Consider the following 20,811-nt stretch of genomic DNA (forward strand, 5'->3'; position numbering starts at 1 on the left):
AATGACGGTCACCTCACACTCTTTTAGGTTAGCCAACCACCAGGAGATTGCTCTGCCCAGGACAGTCATGCCGTGGATGGACAGTTCAGGAAGAAAAATCAAACCATGACACTGGTGCTTAGGGAGAAAACGTCCAGCTTGTCAGGGTCATTATTTGTTTGTTTCTCAAAAACACCCATGCTTTTCTAGTTTGTGAAATAAACATTTTGTTTCAGAGCAGAGCCAAAACAACATGGCTCCTGTTTGGCAACCACTTCTGCAGACCTTCAGATGCGCTGAAAGCATTGAGATCCTTATCTGAGTGCCATAATGGGTGTAAGTGGAGCCCGCCACCAGAGGAGTGAAGGCTATGGTCTCTACAGATCAGGTGGACTGCTACACCACATATTCAACTTTAATGACAACTCAAGTTATAACCATGCAGTCAGAGTTATTGCAAAGTATCCCAGAATTTGATTGCTGTTTGGTTATCTGTTCATTCATGAGATACAAACTCTAGAAGTGAACAGTGAGCAGAGGGAGAGTATTAATATCTGATTTCACCACCGGAAAAGAAAGAGTAAGGTAAATATAATTGCAATGAATTTCAATGTATTGCAATTCATACTCTCAGGTCATGAGAGGAGCATGGAACTTAGGTGAAAGGGTAACCAATGTGTTTTGGTGCTGCACAGAAAAACTCTGGGCCATTTATCAAGAACGGGCAATAACAATATCGCCGCTTTAGCAGCAGGACACTACAGCTAAAAGGGCGATAAGGGACTTGATAATATGCCCCATAGAATTCCAATAGAAGTCCAGGTTCTGTTGTGAAGGACATCAAACCTGGGCTTCTATTGTAATTCTATAGGGCATATTATCAAGCCCCTTATAGCTGCTTTAGCTGCAGTTCCCTGCCGCTAAAGCAGCGATAATGTTATCGCCCATTCTTGATAATATGGCACTCTATGTTTGTGTCACAAAAATCAGTGGATGAACGATTGAAATGAAAATGAAATGAAAAAAAGATTTGTTAAGCGCGGTTGCTGCCCACGGGCGTCCAAGCGCTGAGTTAAAGCAGAGAAGTGACGGAGCAGGGAGATAAGGACTAGAGGGGTTTGGCGAACAGTACTGTTTTCAGCTTTTTCCGGAATGAAAGCAAATCAGGGGTAGACCGAAGAGAGAAGGGGAGGGCATTCCAAAGCTTGGCGGCGTTCAGCGAGAACAGCCTACCCCCGGACCTGGCTCTCTTCACTCTAGGAACAATTGTGGAGATCTGTTTTGGATAGTTAATGTAAATAGACTGTATTTTGTGGAAATACATTTTCTCTTGGGCCCACACAACTTTGTAGTCATTTCAGGAAACAATTATGTAGACAGTTATAAATCTAATATCAGTCAAACAATGACAAACAGATCAAAATAACACTCTAACTATGGTTCCCATTGTCTTTCAGTTTATTCCGGTTTTTCATTAGGTCCACTAACAATTCATAAATGTGTGTAATACTGATGCACCTAAGATGTGGAAAACCAAAATCATATCTGCACTTCTTTCAATGTATTCATCCATGTAAGCAAATGTTGATTAACATACAATGGGCCTGATTCACAAAAGTAAACGTACACTTTTGTGTATTCACAGAACACATGCAGATTTTTCGAATTCTCATTCCATATACTTATGTGTGAGGAGTTCTCTGTACCCAGATACTCTGTAATCGGGACAGTAAAACGTCACACAGAGTTTGTTAATACTGAAAAGTATTAAAGTTACACAAAAGGATTAGACTGCAGTAAAGGTATAAGACTACAGACTCTATATTTCCTATGCTCACATCCGATAAAATACCATTGGCTGGACATGGCTCCATATAAGTCAGTAACACCATAGAGTTTGGAATTACTGTGGTCTTTGTACAAGATTCGTTGCAACTCCAAGCATGACAATTTTAGCAATTTGTTGTTGAAGATACTCTATTGCTTATATTATGTTGGCCCAGTTCTGTGGTTTGTGATTTTACTTTCTAAAGGCATCTCTGTTCTGGACATATACATTTTCAATCTGTCACAACGTTACATACTCCCATTTAATTGAAATTGATTGGACTATAGAGTGCAATGTGCTTCTGCTGTATATGCACCAAGTATCTCCTCTGTGCTTCCCCTTTATTAGCATGATGCATCACCTATCTCTGCATGACTCTTCCCTATTTTGCTTTCTCTTTTTACCTCAGTTTTATATATACCTTCTTTCTTCAAAACAAAACAAAAAACTGAAATTCACTTGTTACAGTTAACTGGGCTAACTATAACTTGCACCCCATCATGCACTGTCGATGACCTCAGATAATACATCACTCATGACATTTCAAGTGGCATCATTGATGACATCACTGATGGCATTAATCAAGCTACTGCTCCTGATATAGGCCTACAACCCTCCAGATCCTTTAAAAATGTAAAAAAAACAAAGTAAGCCCATAAACTCAAGCAGCATAGATGGACCTGGTGTACATCTTCGAAAAAGAAACAGTACAGTACAAGAAACAACTCTAACACACTATGTTAAAAGATAAATGGTGCACACTTTAGCTACAATTGATGTTTTAAGGCCAAGCATTACTTCATTTAAACAAGATAGAGACTGAGCACAACTAGTGTGAGTTACAGATGTAATTTCAATTAGGGTGTTGGGTAATTCAATCAGCAGTTGCCAAAAGATAGGCAAAAATAATATTGTTTCTGCTTACATTTACAATACATTATTCACAAACATTAAAGACTACTCATGTATTGCTATCAACAATTTCTATATAAACTAGAGACTCATACAGTGCAGATATTTCCATTAAATCAGTTAAAATTATGAGGCAATATACATAGGTGTAGAATATATAATCTATGGATGACCCACTTACAGACAGTTCAAGTTATGCAGTATGATTTTAAACATTGTTAAACTAGTGTACACCATTCTGTTACTTTCAGGAATATATGTTGGTTAATTTTACTTAATATGGAAGGCTGTCCAAAGGACCTGGTTGTCTATGACTTATCCTTCATTTATGCATAGATGTGATAGCTTTCTCTTAAAATTTTATGTCAGATGAGGTCATTAATAGGCACATCTCATTACGGTAAATAATGATCAACCACCTGAATGGTAATAAAGGTTTAATAAGTTGCTTATCTCATTAATGTCTAAAGAGCCATTATGTTTCTTGAACACCTAATTACTAGTAAAAAAAGTGCATAATATGCAGATGTGGGTGACTTCAGAGATATGCTTCATATTCTGGTGTTTCTGCTTATTGTGAAAACTACACCCATTAGTACTACAGATGATCATTTGTGTTATCATCAACGATGTAATTTCTTCAAGTTACGAGTGATGCTGTATATGAATTCATAGCTACTCCATGGCTTGCACACACATTTTCATAGGGCAATTTCTCACAGAAACTTTAGGCAATGCTACAGCCAAAATGGCTGAATAGAAATTCGTATTATATTATACATATATATATATATTGAAACAAAGGTGCCCTTCACTGTACCTCGCCATACCGCTCCCTGATGCAGTCTGCTTTCCTGCTCCTTTATAATTATCTTTGCCAACGCGTTTCGAGGATAAACCCCTTCTTCATGGGCTGCCACCAAATGAAACATCCGAGCCTTGCATCCATTTCTTTTTTCAGCTTTATTGATTTTGATCACTGCCCCTCAGTGGGCGTGGGCTCAGTACAAGTCCTTATGTATACTGGGACATGGAGTCCTTGGTGCAAGCTTCACTCACCACTTAAAGTAAGTTCAGATGTTCCTTTGCATATTTTCCGCAATTTCATCTCCTTTAGTACGACAGAGCATTTTGGCAGGCTTAAATTAGCATATGATGGTTTTAAATTTGATAATGGATGCACTGTACCTACTAAGGAAATAAGCAAATACCCACCATTTAGGACTACCAGTCCCAGCATACCATCAGGCTAACGAGGCCACGCCCACTAATGGTGACAATACTAAATAAAGGAATTGAAATGGTGAGCGCTCAGTGTATCATTGCCAGCCCAAGAAGAAGAGGCGCAAAGCCTCAAAACGCGTCGGCTTTATGGTGAAAAATCTGGGGAATGATAGGCTTGTCACGGCAGAGAATGCCGTTGTGTGCCTTCCCGATGCTTTGGGGCACTTTGGGATACATATATATATCAGCCGCGGCCGGCAGTGGGAGGAAATGCAGGGCGGTGACGTGGGGAGGAGAAGGGGCAGGGTGGGGGGTAGTAATGTATGGATTACGGAGTTTTACAGGTAAGTAAACATTTAAATAAATAAAACGAATTTCTTTGCGCGCACTGCATCGCATTTTGGGATGCAGTGTACTCAATGAAATTAGTTTTATTTATTTAAATGTTTACTTACCTGTAAAACTCCGTAATCCATACATTACAACTCCCCACCCTGCCCCTCCCCCTCCCCACGTCACCGCCCTGCATTTCCTCCCACTGCCGGCCGTGGCTGATATATATATATATATATATATATATATATATATATTCAAAAAACTGTGCCAGGTCCGTTATGAACAGAACACACAGCGGCTCATATGCTGTTCCAAGCAGACTTATGTATGCAACAACATTCCAGAAATAAAAGTCTTGGTAAGTTTTTCTGTTCATGTTTTTAATATTTATATGGCTTATGATCTTTCTAAATAAATGTATATTAGCTTCTAAAAGAACAGCATGAGTTAAACGTTATGTGTGACCTCCAAAATCATCTGCCCCTGCTTTTAACTACTACACAATGGCAGAGCAGTAATGGGAGGGGCATATATGACAAAGCCTCTATTATGTACTGCTGTTCAAAAGGTTAAACAAAATACATACCTACTATCCTTGATCAACCCCTCCACCTTTCATGAATTCCTTCCCTCTCTTGCAGCTGTGTTTTCTGCTTTTAGTCAAAGCAGATAAGCAGCGCTGCTCTGACATGCTGTCAGGGAGGCCTGTCAGCCTGGCCTAGAAGGCCTTTATGACATCACCACAGTGGGTCAACCGTTTTGTTATTAACTGTTGCCATGTCATTGCAGTGGATTATGAGATTCAGAAACTGGACTAAACTATAGCGGCTCTCTGTGAGAGCCATACATAACAAAGGACATAGCCATGGCATTCAGGTTTTCCCCATTCAAATGTGCAAATAGCACCCTGCCACTCAAACAAGGGTTCTGCCTGGATGAAAGATAGTTTAGCAACCGCTACAAAATTTCCTCTAGCTGCCCCTTTTTTTACCATCATACAGGCCTTTAATACTAATAATTTATGTCAGAAAAAGTATCAATAAAATGGAGGCAAGACTTAATAAGATACAAAAAAGATTATCTAAATTCATTTTTTATGAGTAATCCGTTGATTTAAAATGGCTTGCTTAGCACCTTCATTTGCAATGCGATCACTAGAGTAGCAGTCTCAAAGTGTTTTAATGTTGTGACAATAAGGATCTTATTACATGTTGAGTGGAATAGAGTGGAGTATTTACAGCCCCAGGGTGGGGTATTTACATGGTGGGATAAATACCTCCTATTCCATGTGGTCCACTGGAAAAACATGCAACTTTAACCTAACAAATTCTGCATGTAGAGTTCACTCATAGAGTTCACTCACGTACTATTGTGGTAGATTAACTTGTTTACATTAAACGAAGGACCACATTTAATACATTTTTAAGTTAAAAGAATATGTTAGAATTTGAAGTTAGTATTAAAATTTGTAAAACTAATGCCAAATCTGCTTTAACTTGAATTAGTAAGCTGTGGTATGAGTTGCTTTAATTCAGTTTGGTTTGATTATTTTCATTTCTAGCCACAAGGGCACAGGCAGTAACTCTTTGATCTCCAAATCAACCGACAACCCATATAACAAATATGTGTAGTGAGTCACTTTCTCAAAGTTATAGATCTTTCTTTATGGTGTATCAAACAGTAAGATCAGGGTCTTATTGTAGGTCTCAAAGGAAATACTATTTACATTAAACATGCTATTCCTCCATCCATGGCAAGAATTCTAAAAGTGCAAGTCACACCTACTCAACGTAATCTTTGTGAGTCGAACCATATGTCTTTATGTTTGTGTGAATATATGTCAAGTTATTTGCATATCTTTAAACTCGAAAACTGATCTATAAACTCAAGAAAAAGGAAGGTTCCACCTCCAAAGAACACAGTAGAACATTTCTCTTCAACCATGGTGAAGCAAACAGGCATCTCAACACACATGCATACGATTGTCTGAAGGTAAAGAGGGGCCCATTTCAACCAAAAATAAATAAACATTGCACAAAGCACAGCGGGGAAAGCATTAGTATAAGTTTGAGCACTGGGAGGTGGGAGAATAACACAAATGGTACTAGCCTACCTTTAGCTGAATCTGCACGATCCAAGCTCTTTCAGTCATTAAGAAGGAACCTCTTAAGAAGCTGCTACCCCTTTTGATTACAGTGGATATAATGCCATAAAACCACTACTGCACACGCACATCTTAGCTGACAATTCTAACCATACATCCCCCACCATTTGTCATTATGAACGGAGCTGCTGATTACGAATCCTACAATTACAATTTGCAAAAACTCATCTGCTTCCTAATAAAATCCTGTTGTCACATCTGAAAAGCCATGTGAACTGACCTGGAACTGAGGCCACAATGAAGGCAAACGACCAAGGAGCTATTGGCCATGGCAAGACATCTAGGCCAGTGTAATGTTGAGCAGAGGAAAATGATTAATCAAACCACCCTAGACAAACACACAACGACCCTCCTCTTTATTCATTGATATCAATGTATCCCAATTTACATCGTTTATTGCCAACTGCACGTTTATTGCAGCAGCATGTCTGTCTCTGTCCTGTACTTCATTTTACTGTACTACAGAAACACAACCACATGCAATTCCTAGTCAAAAGTATATCCATTTACTGAATGTAAGTAGTAGAATATATTTACAAAATCATTCTGTTACTGTTGACTACATTTTTAGAATACCATGCAGCAAAATTATCCGGGGTCACTTGTGGCTAGCTCCTCTAGTCTAGTCTATTTCTTTGTATTCTGTGACATGTAGTCTCATATATCCCTTTAAAAAACCAATGTGGGGATTTACTAATGTTTTATGCCAGGTTTGCTTCACAAAAGTGACACAAAGCAACGCAATATCCTTTTGTCCAGATTTACTTTCCATAATATGAAAGTAACGTAAAGCAGTGCATAGTGTTGATTTACATCACTTAGTACCAAGGGGGCATACCATAAGTGAAGCATGGGCGTTCCCATGCAACCACCCAAGGTTTCTGATGCTAAACCCTATTATTAAATAAAATAGACAGGGTTTAGTGTCAGAAACGTACGCCCTTTTGAAGTAGGCAAAAGGAAGAAATAATGCTTTATTTTCTTCTTCCTTTTCTGACTTTCTACGTGTGCTGCACTTTACAACACACATACAAAGAGGGCAAATGGTTAAAGTCAGTCAATGCATAGTATTATGTAATGGAATGGTATCCTCCCAGTACAAAACATATGCTAGACTCATGGAGACAACTTAGCACCATGGTACAAAGGTGATTCAGAGGCGCACAGTAGCTCATTTCAGTGCCGACGTGAGGGAAATGGGAGGAGAGTGCCATACTTCTGTAAATATGGCACTCTCCTCTCTCCTTTTCATGCAGTGCAGTGCAGCATTTGTGACTGCTGCATGGTGCTGCATGATTAAATGGTATATCTGCCACCAGGAGTAAAAATTCAAAGAAGAATCCTGGACTGAAGCAGCTAGTCGAGCATGGATCTAGAACTCATGGCAGCTATACCATATGGAAGGGCTCAATAAGCTTGGAAATTCCATTTTTAAAAACATATAATAGGATTACCTTTTTGAATAGTAGTTCCCCGTTTCCCAAAAATATGCATACTGTAGGGCTCAATTTCAGATATCCACACTATTTTCATAGATAATTCAGTCACAGTAAGAACAAGCTGAGTTGTTGGTGTGCTCCATATTTAGAGTGACAATCACAATGGCAAATTATAGGTTTTAGAGGCAATAGACTCAGCCACTCTTACAGTTCTTGGTGTTCATCAAAGACCCATTCATTTTACATGTTAACTGCTTGATTGTAGCAGATAAACCCTCTTTCATTTAATGCATTGCTACATTGAAAAAGTGTTGTGTCAGCCTCTCCTTGTATTCATAAGTTCTAATGTATTTTGTTTTCTGCCCACCCATGCCAACATACTATATGACCTACTAGAGAGCTATAGTCAATATCCTGTTAATAGTAATAGTTCATGCACAATGATTTTTCTAAATTTTTCTATAGCTTTTTGTCACAGACTTTGAGCACTGGATCTCATCCTGAATGCTCTAACAGTAAAATAGGCACAATTTATTTGCTTTCAAATGAAGACTAACGGCCCAAGTCACAAAACTATTTGCATTTGTAAATTCAGCCCGCTTATGTGAACAGCTTGATGTAAAACAAGTGAAAAAATGTCAGAAAAAGTGATCTTAGCAAGTGAATTGATTTACCCATGTGAAATAATGCTCAATTGTAGGGTAATTTTATGCAGAAGCAAATATCCTACCAGTGGCAATCAACTGCATGTTCATTGTTAGAGATGCTCTTCAATGGTTGGGTAGTTACAATTTTCTCCTGAACCCATTCCCATCATTTATTTAATCATACGGAATATAAAAAGGTGATCATAAATATACAAAGCCAATCAAACAGCAAACAAAGGTTGTATCGCTGATGCTATTTTGATGCCCTTGAGAACAATATTATGAAATTCAGCATTTAGGTCTCATTGTTCGCTTGAGTGGATGAGGCTTCAGAATAGTCAGTGTTGTCACTCTAATGAGATTTAGTGCTTGTCCTCACTTGATATCAACAAGAATAAAAAATACATTACTGCAACTTCATGAATGGGAAATAATTGGCTTCATTGGTTTTAAAAATACACAGATGTTACAGAGCATGTTAGTGAACTCACTCAATTTTAATTGCAAATATCTCATCTTGACAGATCGTGATCAAATGCATTATGGCCATATGTTAAAGGAGACTGACCTATAGAACCTGGTTATGGATTTTAAATAGGTTTATCCTTCTATCAACAATGTGTCTCAATGATTAACAAATGAGGGCATGGAACTGCTTTACCGTGGTTACAAAACAGTCTACAAAGATATATTGGTGAATGAGACTTAAAGCAAGGTGTACCCAACTCATTTCTTCTAGCATTACTGATAAAGCTTCATGGTATTGGATCAGAGAATTTAAACTACAGTATATATACCCTTACTCAAAACAAATTATTCTAACTGAATATACCTAAATCTACTTTCCTGGCCATGGGAAATCGGTTAGCTTTCTCATATGTTGGGCAACTCGCAGTGCTCGGTTAAGCTGCACCTTCTAAAAATATAAAATGTAGAAATAATTTGAATTTGCTGGGAAAAAATTTGAATACAACTTTGCTGAATTCAGTTGAGCAAAGGTTTTGATGAAGCTTTTTCATCTCATTTTTTGCTCTTTTTGTAATCTTCCTACGAGGAGTGCATGTCACCGTGGTCAGTGTATCACCATCTGTTTAAGTGTACACTGACACAGCACAAAGGTTTGTGCATGTGTGAGTGTGCAAACATCACTTATTCAAATAAGCCTAAATTGCGTGATTAGGATAAGGTTGAAACACTTCCTTATGACACTGAGAGGCTAAAATTGTTGCATAGTGCTGCTTGAGGTGTTGCAAATTGTTATGAAATATTAGCTAAGTAATGAATATTGATTACATAGTTCTTTGGTGAAATGTGAATGAAATAAACCTGTTGTGGATGAATCTAAAATTTAAACAATTACCATAATATAACTGAGGACTTGCTGTGAGTGCCTGTCAACAAGACGGTGGGCAAGCTGAACCCACCAGGGTGGTAGACGCGGTTAGATGCCCGCAGCTAGATATGTTATATGTTCACCTTACATTTTCAAGAACAAAAAATGTCTACACAAGTTCACAAAATTCAGCAGTATTGAAAGTTATATTGTTTGATAGCTTTAGACTCTTGATTCGTCGATTGAGATCACTTCTTACTGGCATGGTGTTGATTTTTGTGGTATGGAAATCATATTGGGAAATGTTTCTTTTCACTTCAAATTACACAAAGCGGGTATGGTATTAGTAATATTTTGTTTCATCATTTTTATATCAAACTGATGAGTCCAAAGGCACTTTGAGGTTATTAAACGCCTTATTAAACGTCTTCAAGGTGTTCACATTTTGGGTAACATGGTTACAAGTAAATGCACACATCATTTAGTTCCAGGCCTTATTCTGAGATATGAAAGAACTAAGGAGAATCTGTGTTGGTTCTTGCTCGAGAATGTCCCTGCTACATTTTTCCAAGATGCTTCATTGTGGGAGGAACACTCTGGAAAAAGTCCTTTAGCATACATGCATGCTGTGTGTGTAGGTGATCCTTTAGAAGTTATCTTTCCTGCATACCATGATATTTTCTGCTACTGTGCAATAACAATTAATTAGTATGCAAAGAAATGTCTTAGATTACCAGAACATCCTTACCTTTCTGGATCAAGGTATTTAGATACCGGAAATATAACAACACAATTTACAAAAATAATGCACTTTCTCCAATAGTTAAGTCTGAAGGAGACTGATAGAGCTTGTTAAGCCATCTCCGCAATTTATTGAACAGACCCCGTTCCAGTGTGACTTTTATATACTGCTCTATGTGGGGAGACAAAACAGGATATTGAGACCAGGCTGGATGAGTTAACAAGTACCAATGGTTTTTACCTGAGGAGGTGTTACAAGAAATTTCATCTGCTGCAACGAAGACGAATTGATTTCTGTAAGAGAAGATAAAATTCACAATACTGCTTGCTGACTGGGGAATGCTCTAAGTTGCCACTTGATGTCTGGAGATGGGGTTACGGAGGAAGAGAGGTGCTCACTTTGTAATGAATGTAGCAGGAACAAGTTTCAACTCAATCGAGGATTGCAGAACTGATAAATATGAAGCGGACATGCTGGGTTCTGTTTGAGTGAAAAGAAAATTTAAAATTCATGTATGGAGCATGAACAATGGCTGCATCAGAAGGAGGGGGTTGGTGGCTAATGAGGAGGCATGCGAAGCACATATATCCACGTCAAAATATATTCACGGTGTATGCCTCATGTCACCAACATACATGTACTAAAACATTCCCCTGCCATAATTTCTTTATGGACACTGGGATTTAAACCCTACACACTGTATGAATGAGAAAATCCAAAAGGAAATATGCAACTCCCAGTTCTTAACAGCGTTTCTGGACGTGTGGCCTTTCCCCCTGTAAACAAACACACCACTAAAAAACTAAATGTGTGTCTGTATTTGTGTGGTGTACAGCTAGATTTGTTTCGGTATGTCGACATAGGGCACCGAGATTGGTATAATGTGTGGTTATTTGATGTTATGGATTTCAAGACAAATTAGTTTGAATTTATGCACCTTAATGCATCTGTTTAATTAAAAATAATAATATAAATATGTAGAGAACTCACTGAATAACTGTAGATTGTTTCTAATGCTTTCTAGGTTTTTATATTATGATCCACTATATATAATATGTTGGAGTTCTGCTGATATGGCATGAAATAATACATGTTGCACTGTTTGTGAACTATTGCAATGAAACGGGTTTGATAAAATATTATTTTTCGAAGCTGTCCTGTCCCATATGTGTTAATGAAATCTACTAAGTTTTTTTGGTGCTTGAACAATTACACCTGCTCCATATCACAATGACCTTTTTCCATGGTTGTAAAATCAACACTCTCCAATGAGAAGGTTGCTGAATTTTCTGCTGAGTTTTCGTATGTATTTGTTCTATGTTGCTGTGTTTGAATCAAGCGAGAAAGGTTTTCGAGTTTGTTATTTTACTATAATAAAATAAAAGTGCATTACTGCAACTAAACTTATATCTGAGTATGTTACATGCATATATAAATCAGTTCCAAAATAGTTGTGACAAAGTTTCAACCGTGTCTGCCAAACAGAAGTTACATACCTTTCAATTGCAATTTTTTAACTTCTGCCTGGCAGACATGGTCGAAAGGTTTAAAGTTGTTATGATGTTGTGATTATATAATTGTACTCTCGAAATGTTGCACTAGGCACCCAGTTTTAATGGTATGTGTAAATTCGTTTTTATTTTATTTTATTGAGACTTATTGGTATAAAAGAGACATATGGGTTTGACCTATTTCTTTGTGTTAAGAAAAAAGATGTGATAATCAGGTCAACAAATCTGAAACCTGAAATGTGCTACTATGACAATTTCTTGCACTGTAGAGAGGATCGAATAACTTCTCAAGATTATAAATGAGAAACTAAGATTTTACTAATTCACCTATATTATGTCTCAAGATGCTTCGAGTTCAACAAATATCGAACTGTTTTCTCAGGAAAGTGTGTGTTATAGTTTTTCGTCACTAATTATCTTTCTCAATTAAAACTAGTTTGCAAAACTAATTTTTGTTCACCGGTCCTTTAAGAAAAACCCTAGTTATTAATAAACACAAAATGCTAATATTATAATAGTTTAGGAAATCTTGGATTTGCATGTGTTATGAATAATAGAAAGCAAGATTTTTATGCTTTGCCTTCTCCTCTTGAAATAATTCATTAAATATCTTCTTTTTTTTTTTACCTATTAGGTGTCTTGACCTGTTTTTAGAAAACATGATAGGCAGTTAACTCATTGTTTGAAACCAGAATTATAGAACTCCTAAATTGCTTTAGGACGAATGCTTCAAAATTTAACTAATGATTTATTCCTTGAAGTAAATACTTTTTCAGTATCATCCTTGAAATGGATGCTTACCTTCTATTTTGTGTGATGTTTAATATGATTGCACTCTGGTGGCAATCTTTCTTTATGGTGTATAGATCTTTTGAGTTCAAAACAGGTATATTACCTTAAATGTGCATACCTCGTATGGTTTGGCTAACATTACAAGATTGGGCTTCCTGAGTCAAACGAGGAACATGGCAGCTGGCTGACGCCCGTCGCGGGTGCTCCCGAGCGAAGGAACAAGGGAATTCGCTAGAAGAAAGCTATGAAGTGATAAGCTACTATTTTTCTGTATATATGGTATACTTGCGATAACAACGAGTCTACCTCGCTGGGTGGGCCTTTGATGCGCGTATGGTGCACAGATTCCACCGGCGGTCATCAGGGGTATTGGTGCTGGGCGGCGGCCTTGCTGCGGAGGTCCCGCTCGACAGAGGCGTTGGCCGGGTTCCGGGTTGGCTGCAGCAGAGTCAGCACAGGAAGCCCGCACCCGGAGGACAGACAGAGCAATGAAGTCACTCCGGATTGAGGGGAAGTCATGGTCTGGCGCGGAGCGTGCTCGAAGAGAGGATATTGCAGCATCCGAGTGGGGTTAAGATACAGCAGGGGTGTATGGAAAACGATCCCCCTTCCCAGGTACCTTTTTGCCCTATGAGTTCTGTGAATGAGGAGCTGGGGGCTGAGTGTGCCAGAGGAGTCCCTGTACTGGCATCCAAGGGTGGTGTCAAAACTACTAATTTCCCTCCAGCTATAGAGTCACAAACTCCCCAGCCAAGGAACAGGTACCATTTACGCCCGGCCCCGGAGAGGAAAGAAGTAAGCGGGAGAGTAGAAGAACCGACAGCCAGCGAGATCTTAGCAATATCCCCTGTAAAAAAGGTGCACAAACGGGCTGTGAAACCAAGAGGTGAGGGCCAAAGGAAATGCCTCTACTTCTCAAACCTTCCCCTTCTATTAGGTCATACTTTAAGATCATGGAGCAAGTTGCTGCTTCCGCTCAGGGAGGAGGGAGTAAGGCAACTCAGTTTTTCTCCCAGGTTGAACCGTTGAGGCTTGAAAATCATTTCTCCCTGCTGGCGGAAACCCGAGGTGACACCCAGGGTATCCAAGATGGCCTAACGGTTGGGGGGGCATTGGATCAGAGTCCTAGACTGATTCACATCAATGGCGATGTGTCCAGGCTGGATAACTGCCCCCTAGAGGAGTCTCCCCCAGGAAACAAGGTTGAAAAGCTGCTTTTCAGCTTGAGACAAGATATTCTGGTAAAGTTCGAGATCTCTGAAGGCAATCAAAGGGGCATTCAAGCAAAATGTGGGATACTCGAAGAAAAATTAGATGGAATTGCCCAATGTACCTCAGTCCTGGAAGGTGAGGTAAAGTCTCTGGCTGCTGCCCTGGCTGAGAACACAAGAGATATTGTGGATCCCAAAGTGCAGAATAAGCTGTTACAGGAGGATTTGGAGAGGCTCGAAATATAGGCCAGGCGTAATAATGTGAGACATCTCAATATCCCTGAAGGTTCTGAAAAGAGTGAGATCAAAGAATTTATATGTAAACTGCTGGAGGAAAGTTTTCTCCAGGATAGGCCGGATATTGACTTGGACAGAGAGATCCAAAGGGTCCATAGGGATCCTAGGAAAATTTTGATAAACTTTCTCCCGTACTCTGCTAAGGAGTTGGTGCTGGGGCGTGCCTTCAAGGAACAGTTCCTGAAATCTGGGGATCTTAGTTATCAAATACAATCTGATATTGGTAAGAGAACTGCACAGAGACAATGGGAGATGGGCTCAAAAATGAATGTTTTATGCAGAAAGGGTCCCCAGGTCCAGATGTAGTTCCGCGATGCTGAGAATAATGTGGCATAACAAAATGCACAATATCAGAAATCTGGAGGAGGTGGATAATTGTTTTTACTCAGATGGATGGTTCAGAACAGTAGAGGCTTGGAGAGTCACGTCCATACCCCATGCGGATGAAATTACATATATCCAGCAATATAATTTTGATACTTAGTTATGCTTTCTTTTTCTTTTCTTATTAATGACATTTTTGATTTCTTCTCCTTGATAGGGGGGATGCGAAAGGTGAATGCATTGCCTAGGGATAGGAAAGGGGGCTCCCAGAGCTGGGTGGGTGGTGGGGTGCACTAGGTGGTGGGAGCAAGGGGAAAAATAGAATAACATGAGTGTATGGTTCAAGTCTTGGCGGGCTCATTGATCTTCTTTTTGGTGGTATTACAATATGATGAGATGTCGAAGGAGGTTTATGGGAGCCGGGGGGTGAAATCTAAAGATGAGTTGATCCAATCCTGTCCATTTCATGTCCTAGAATGTCGATGGCTTGAGGTTTAGGAAGAAGCTGGACCTGGTGAATGAATTCCTTAAGAATAGTGAGGTGAGTGTTCTTTTGCTTCAGAAGACTCATATGGAACAGGAGGAGTGCAGGCCACCTTTTAATAAATTAGGCTGGGTCCAGGAAGTAGGCTGCGCATATCAGAGAGGCTGTACAAGAGGTGTGGCCTTAATTATTAGAAACAACTCGAGTATAAAGCTGGTAAAATATGAATCTGATCCATCTGGCAGATGGCTGGTGGCTAACTTGATGATACAGGAGATGCCCTTAGTGTGTGCTAATTATTATGATCCTAACAATGACTCCCCAGATGCTCTAATGAAGCTTGAATTGTGCCTCCTGGAGGCTACTGCCCCAGTGATACTTGGAGGAGATTTTCATATAATGCAAAATAAGGTTCTAGATCAAACTTCTAAAGTTAAATATGTTAGTCCCCCTAGAACTCCGGTAATTTTGGAAAACATGATGCGTGACCTTAATCTGGTTGATGTTTGGCGAAGCAGCATGGGGGTCGCAAGGGACTTCCCTTTCTATAGTAAACAATACAGCCACCATTCCCGCATTGATTATTTCTTGATAGATCAGGAATTAATAAACGAGGTTGAGCAGGTTAAACACGTTCCAGCCATTTTCCCAGACCATTCAGTAGTTTTCCTGTCCCTTAGTCAACATCATAAACCGGGTAAGAAAAGGTGGACCTGAGACAGGACTATTTTGTTAAACGAGATGGTGGTATCAAGTATAGTGGATAAGTCTACTGTCTTTTTTCATGCCAATAGAGGTTCAGCTAAAATTCAAATCATTTGGGATGCATTCAAAGGATATTTAAGGGCAATAGTCTGCTCCATAATAGTGGGAAAGAGGGGGGCTTTGAAGCGGGAAGACGAGGCGCGAATTAATGAGATTAAGGTTAAGGAATCTGACCTTCAAAAAGCAGCATTGGAGGGCTCCAGTAGAGTTTCTCCAGGAAAGAACTAGAACACCTGCAGGCGGAATATCAGAGGCACCATGAAAAAAGATTATTAGACAGGTGCAAAGTAGGTAAGCTGCAACATTTCTCATATGGAGAGAGGTGCAGTTCACTTCTGGCCTGAAAAGCAAAAATAGACAAGTCTAGAAATTTAATTTGAAATCTGAGAGATGCGGAAACGGAAGCTTTTCTGAATAATAATTCGGAATTTGGTGCCAAGACCCGGAGATATATGTGTAGTCTATATAGTAAGGATATATCGCCCAGGAAAGAGAGCATAGAGGCCTGGTTGGAGAAGGTTGAGCTTCCGAGACTAAATAATGACCAAAAGAGACTCTTAGAGGCAGAGATCACAGAGGACGAGGTCAGGGCACAAATTAGGAAGATGGCCCGGGGGGGAGGCAGCTGGGCCTGATGGCCTCTCAGTCACAATATATTCTCAATTACTCAATATTATTGTTCCAGTGCTGAAAAGCCTATCTAATGTTATACATACTGAAGACGAATCAGTCCCACGGTCGTGGGCTGAGGCCATCGTAACTTTAATTTTAAAATTAAATAAGGACCCATTGGAAGTAGACTCATATAGGCCAATATCACTTCTGAATTCCGAATACAAGGTCTTTTCGGGAATAGAAGCCTCTAGGGTCGTCCAGGTCATCAAGGGGGTTATCCATCAGGATCAAAGGGTTTTATCCCTGGGAGGCAGCTTAATGAGCTTACCTTTTTGATGCTCGGGGTTATTGATCTGGTGTAAACCAAGAATTAACCTGTAACTGCAGTAGCTGTAGACGCTGCAAAGATTTTTGACCAAGTACACTGGCCCTACCTCTGGGATGTTTTGAAGATTTTTGGGTTCCCGCAGAATATGGTGAGGGATGTTCAAAATCTGTACCATCTGCTCAGAGCCAGGGTTTTGGTGAATGGTGAGCTATCAGACAGGTTCGAAATTGCACGAGGTACGAGGCAGGGGTGTACCTTGTCCCCGCTTTCGTTCAACCTTTATATAGATCCGTTTGCTTCCATGATCAGAGCGGATCCTACCATCTTTCAGTTTAAATCTGCTGGCCTGGTGGCAAAGTTGGCCCTCTATGCGGATGACCGTATTCTTTATACTATTGATCCCCAACTTAATGGCCAAGGCAGAAACCTTTGGCATGATTTCAGGTTTTAAGATGAATAGCGGGACAATCAAAATCATGGGATGGAATCAGGTTGGGCAAAGCTCAGGGGCTAAGGCCCAAATGCGTTATCTGGATATTATAATTATGCAGAAGCTGGATGATGTCTCTAGAGCTAACTGGAAAAAAGTAAGTCAAGAGATTGGGAGTCTTCTGGTCAGGTGGGTGAATTTACCCTTAAATATATATGGTTGTGTTAACCTCATTAAAATGATTGTCCGCCCTAAAATCATTTTTCTTTTTAATTCAATGCCCTTAACCTTTGATAAAGAAGATATTGCTAAGCTCCAGGGGAAGATTGGCAGTTTTATTTGGTCCTCTTTAGGATACCCTGGAAAAAGTTGCGGAGGAGGCTGGCTCTTCCTGCTCTCTTGTCATATTGTCATGCATTTCATTTTAAGAACGTTCGTATGCTTACAAATAAAGTTGATCGGTCTCCTTTGGGACTACTCTTTGGGGCAATGTTGAGTGGGGTGAGCTATGGGCAAAGTCATTTCCTTTTAAATATGGAGACCCGAAGTACTTTAAGAAGGTGATGCTGAAGATCTTGCAGGGGGCCTTAAGAACTCGGTTGTACTTACGGAAAAAAACTAGGAATTCCCTATCACTTAGCCCGGGCTCCAATTTGGAATTACTTGGGAACCCCCAAATGTTTGAGAGACCAGCTTAGTCTGCCATTAAAATCTGCAGGGTTACTTTATTGGGGGTGATCTCAAAACCGCTTCATGTTTGGCTGGGGGGAAGTTCTGGTTTATTGCACCAGGGGTCAGTTAACTAGGTTTAAATACTACCAAGTTTGTTCCTGGTGGGCTAGACAGGTCTGGGTAGACGAGGTAAATGACTCCTGGCTTGATCAGGCGATGAGAGTAGGCCCTCTGAAAAAGGAAGTTTCCTTGTGGTATTGAGTCCTGGTAGAGGTAGAGGATGACATTGCCATGGATATTTCAAAGCTTTGGGCAGAAGAATTAGCGGCTGGAAGCTCTAAGGAGGTTTGGCTCGATGGTTTTGCTATTCTACGAGCTGTTGTTAAACCTGCTTCGCTTAAGCGTAACCATCTTTTTACTACTCACAGAGTCTATTGGTCTCCAGCCAAGTTGCCAGGAGTTTCAGAAAACCCATATGTATGCCCACGATTTATGCTCCCATCGGCGGATTATATCCACATGTTTATGTTGTGCTCAAAGATCACCTGTTACTGGACTGAGATTTGTAAGTTTCTTGTGGAGGTCAACAAGTCAATGTAAGCCCTAAACATATTTTTGTTGGGCTTTATCTGGATGGGCCAGTCTGAATGAACACTGTTACCTCCAAATATATTTTTTACGCGATCCTCCTGGCGAAACGGGAGATCTGTAGGCTTTGGAAGTCCGGAAGTACACCTTGCTTTTTGGGCTGCGTTAAAAACATAATCACCACAAGTCAGTTTGTCATTGCCTGTGATTCTAGCAGTCGGGAGAACGTATGGGTATTGCTGGTGGAGTGGAGCCAGTGCTCTAGTAGGTCGGATCATTAATCCAAAATTGCTGTTGGTCCTTGCTCCCTCTGCTACGGGCACACCGGTGAAGGGATGGAAGTGTAACAGCTCTATTCTTTGGTAATTCTGATAAGAGTACTACCAGCAAGACAGTTGGCAGAATGAGGAAAAAAAAACATAAACAGCACCACAGTAAAAGAGGTTCCTTTCCCGAATAATTGCAACCCATGGAAACTAGTTTTACAAAATGGCCGGAGGTTTCTATACTTTTACTGTAAATGATTTTCTATAAATTATGCTATTTGGCTGTCCTGTCTAAAATTAGCTTTGACACAATCAATTACAGGTAAGGTTGATGATAAAGGAGTAGTTTGGACATCAGTGTTTCTATACCTTTGTTCTGCATATGTAATGGTCTTAGATGACTGCACCATATCTTCACTAAGGCTCTTGTTTTTGCAGGTCGTGGGGCTCCAATGCAGTGGTAAAACATATAAGCATGATGGTAGTGCTAACATCATGAAGATATCTATATATAGGAGGTTGCCATGTGGGGATATATGAGGCAGGGTGTCCACATAAACTAACAAATACCTATGACCCTCCTCTTCTTTTCAACATGCATACATTTTACAAATAAAAGCATGGCAATAAGTACTAGTGTAAACCATATTTCCCTTCCTTCTGAACATGCACCCCTTGGCCAAAGGGCTATCCAAATGGCAACCCAGGCATAGAACATACTCATGGTAATTCTAGAGAATCTATTGTTTGGGATTACACACTCCCATAGACAAATGGGCAAAGGACATGTTTGAACCCCATCTTATACATCTGAGAAGTCAAAGGGTTCCACCTATTCAGGATGACAAGGCCCACTGCAACAAAGCTACAACTCTAGGCATAAGGTACACCAGGTGTTAACTGGTGGGCTGCAGGTACAAGAATCCAGTATAGTAGGATTCACCTCCGATCTTTTAAATTGGGAGCACCTTCTTAGTAGCACTCCAAAGCGTTTCACTCTCAAATTGTAGTTGGAGCCGACAGCTAGTGTCTTGCAGCTTTGGTTTTGATCACTGGTAACACTGTTAGAGAAATTATATTATTTTGATTTTATATGTACTATGATTATTATTTGTGGTTAATATCTTTAACCTATAAAGGTCACTGGTGGTACTGTTGTTATTACTGGTATTAAATGCTCTGCCAATAGTAACCAAGTTAGTAAATGTATCCACTGGAGTGAGTGAGCATTACAGCCACATGACTTGCTCCCCATGTGTGATGTGCATTATTCCACAAGCAAGTATGCACATTAGTATCATTGATGGTATCCTAACTAGAATGAAATCCTTGTAGTTTATGGGCCGTAATGGTGGTTCATTAAGGCAGAGGATTTGTAATAATTAGTATGAACTGCCACTAAAAGTTGCTCATCTGTGAGGGAAAACCCCTCAATGTAATTTCTGATGGAGTTGCTACATTTGAAAAATGTAATTCAAGTCACAAATTGAGTGGGATTGAATTCAGTGCATCTCAGGTCTAATTACAATCTCATTGACAGGAAATTTGTATGAAAATAATGAAAGCCTGATTGGTTACACTTCATGATTTGACAATACAGACATCAACTAAACAATGACAAACACATATGAATTTGATACAAATGGTGCAGAAAGCAAATATTTGTTAAATGTCAAGGTCTGAAAGGTGAGGGCAAAGAGGTGAAGCCTAGCTAAACAGTATAATTTTCAAATGTATTTCCAAATTTCGGTTCATTCAGGTAATTGTCTGCCAACCTACTTGCATGCATGATTGTACTCCTGTAACTCTGCAGTGTTTCATGTTTTTTTATGATCCAAGCTCCTGTGGACAGGTCTTCATTTCTGCCGTGGTGTATAATATTGTTTTCTATGTTTGAAGACATTTTTGTTAAAATGCTACGTTG

At 39.7% G+C, this 20,811-nt stretch overlaps 1 protein-coding gene across 14 annotated transcripts in view; it reads right to left on the reverse strand.

Moving 5' to 3' along the window:
• Positions 1–20,811, reverse strand: part of RBFOX1 (RNA binding fox-1 homolog 1) — an 836,688-nt gene that overhangs the window by 38,433 nt on the left and 777,444 nt on the right. For 7 of the 14 annotated variants that reach the window (XR_013601626.1, XM_078662952.1, XM_078662957.1 and 4 more), the window contains one exon: positions 10,845–10,897. The exons of the other annotated variants lie outside the window; for them this stretch is intronic. Coding sequence is in view for 6 of the 7 variants with exons in the window: in XM_078662952.1 (XP_078519078.1) it covers positions 10,845–10,897 (53 nt within the window). In the remaining variant the exon portion in view is untranslated. The remainder of the gene's footprint in view (positions 1–10,844; positions 10,898–20,811) is intronic. 14 annotated transcript variants of the gene reach the window in all.

The sequence above is a fragment of the Lissotriton helveticus genome, chromosome 10 (genome assembly GCF_964261635.1).
Source record: "Lissotriton helveticus chromosome 10, aLisHel1.1, whole genome shotgun sequence".
NCBI lineage: Eukaryota > Metazoa > Chordata > Amphibia > Caudata > Salamandridae > Lissotriton > Lissotriton helveticus.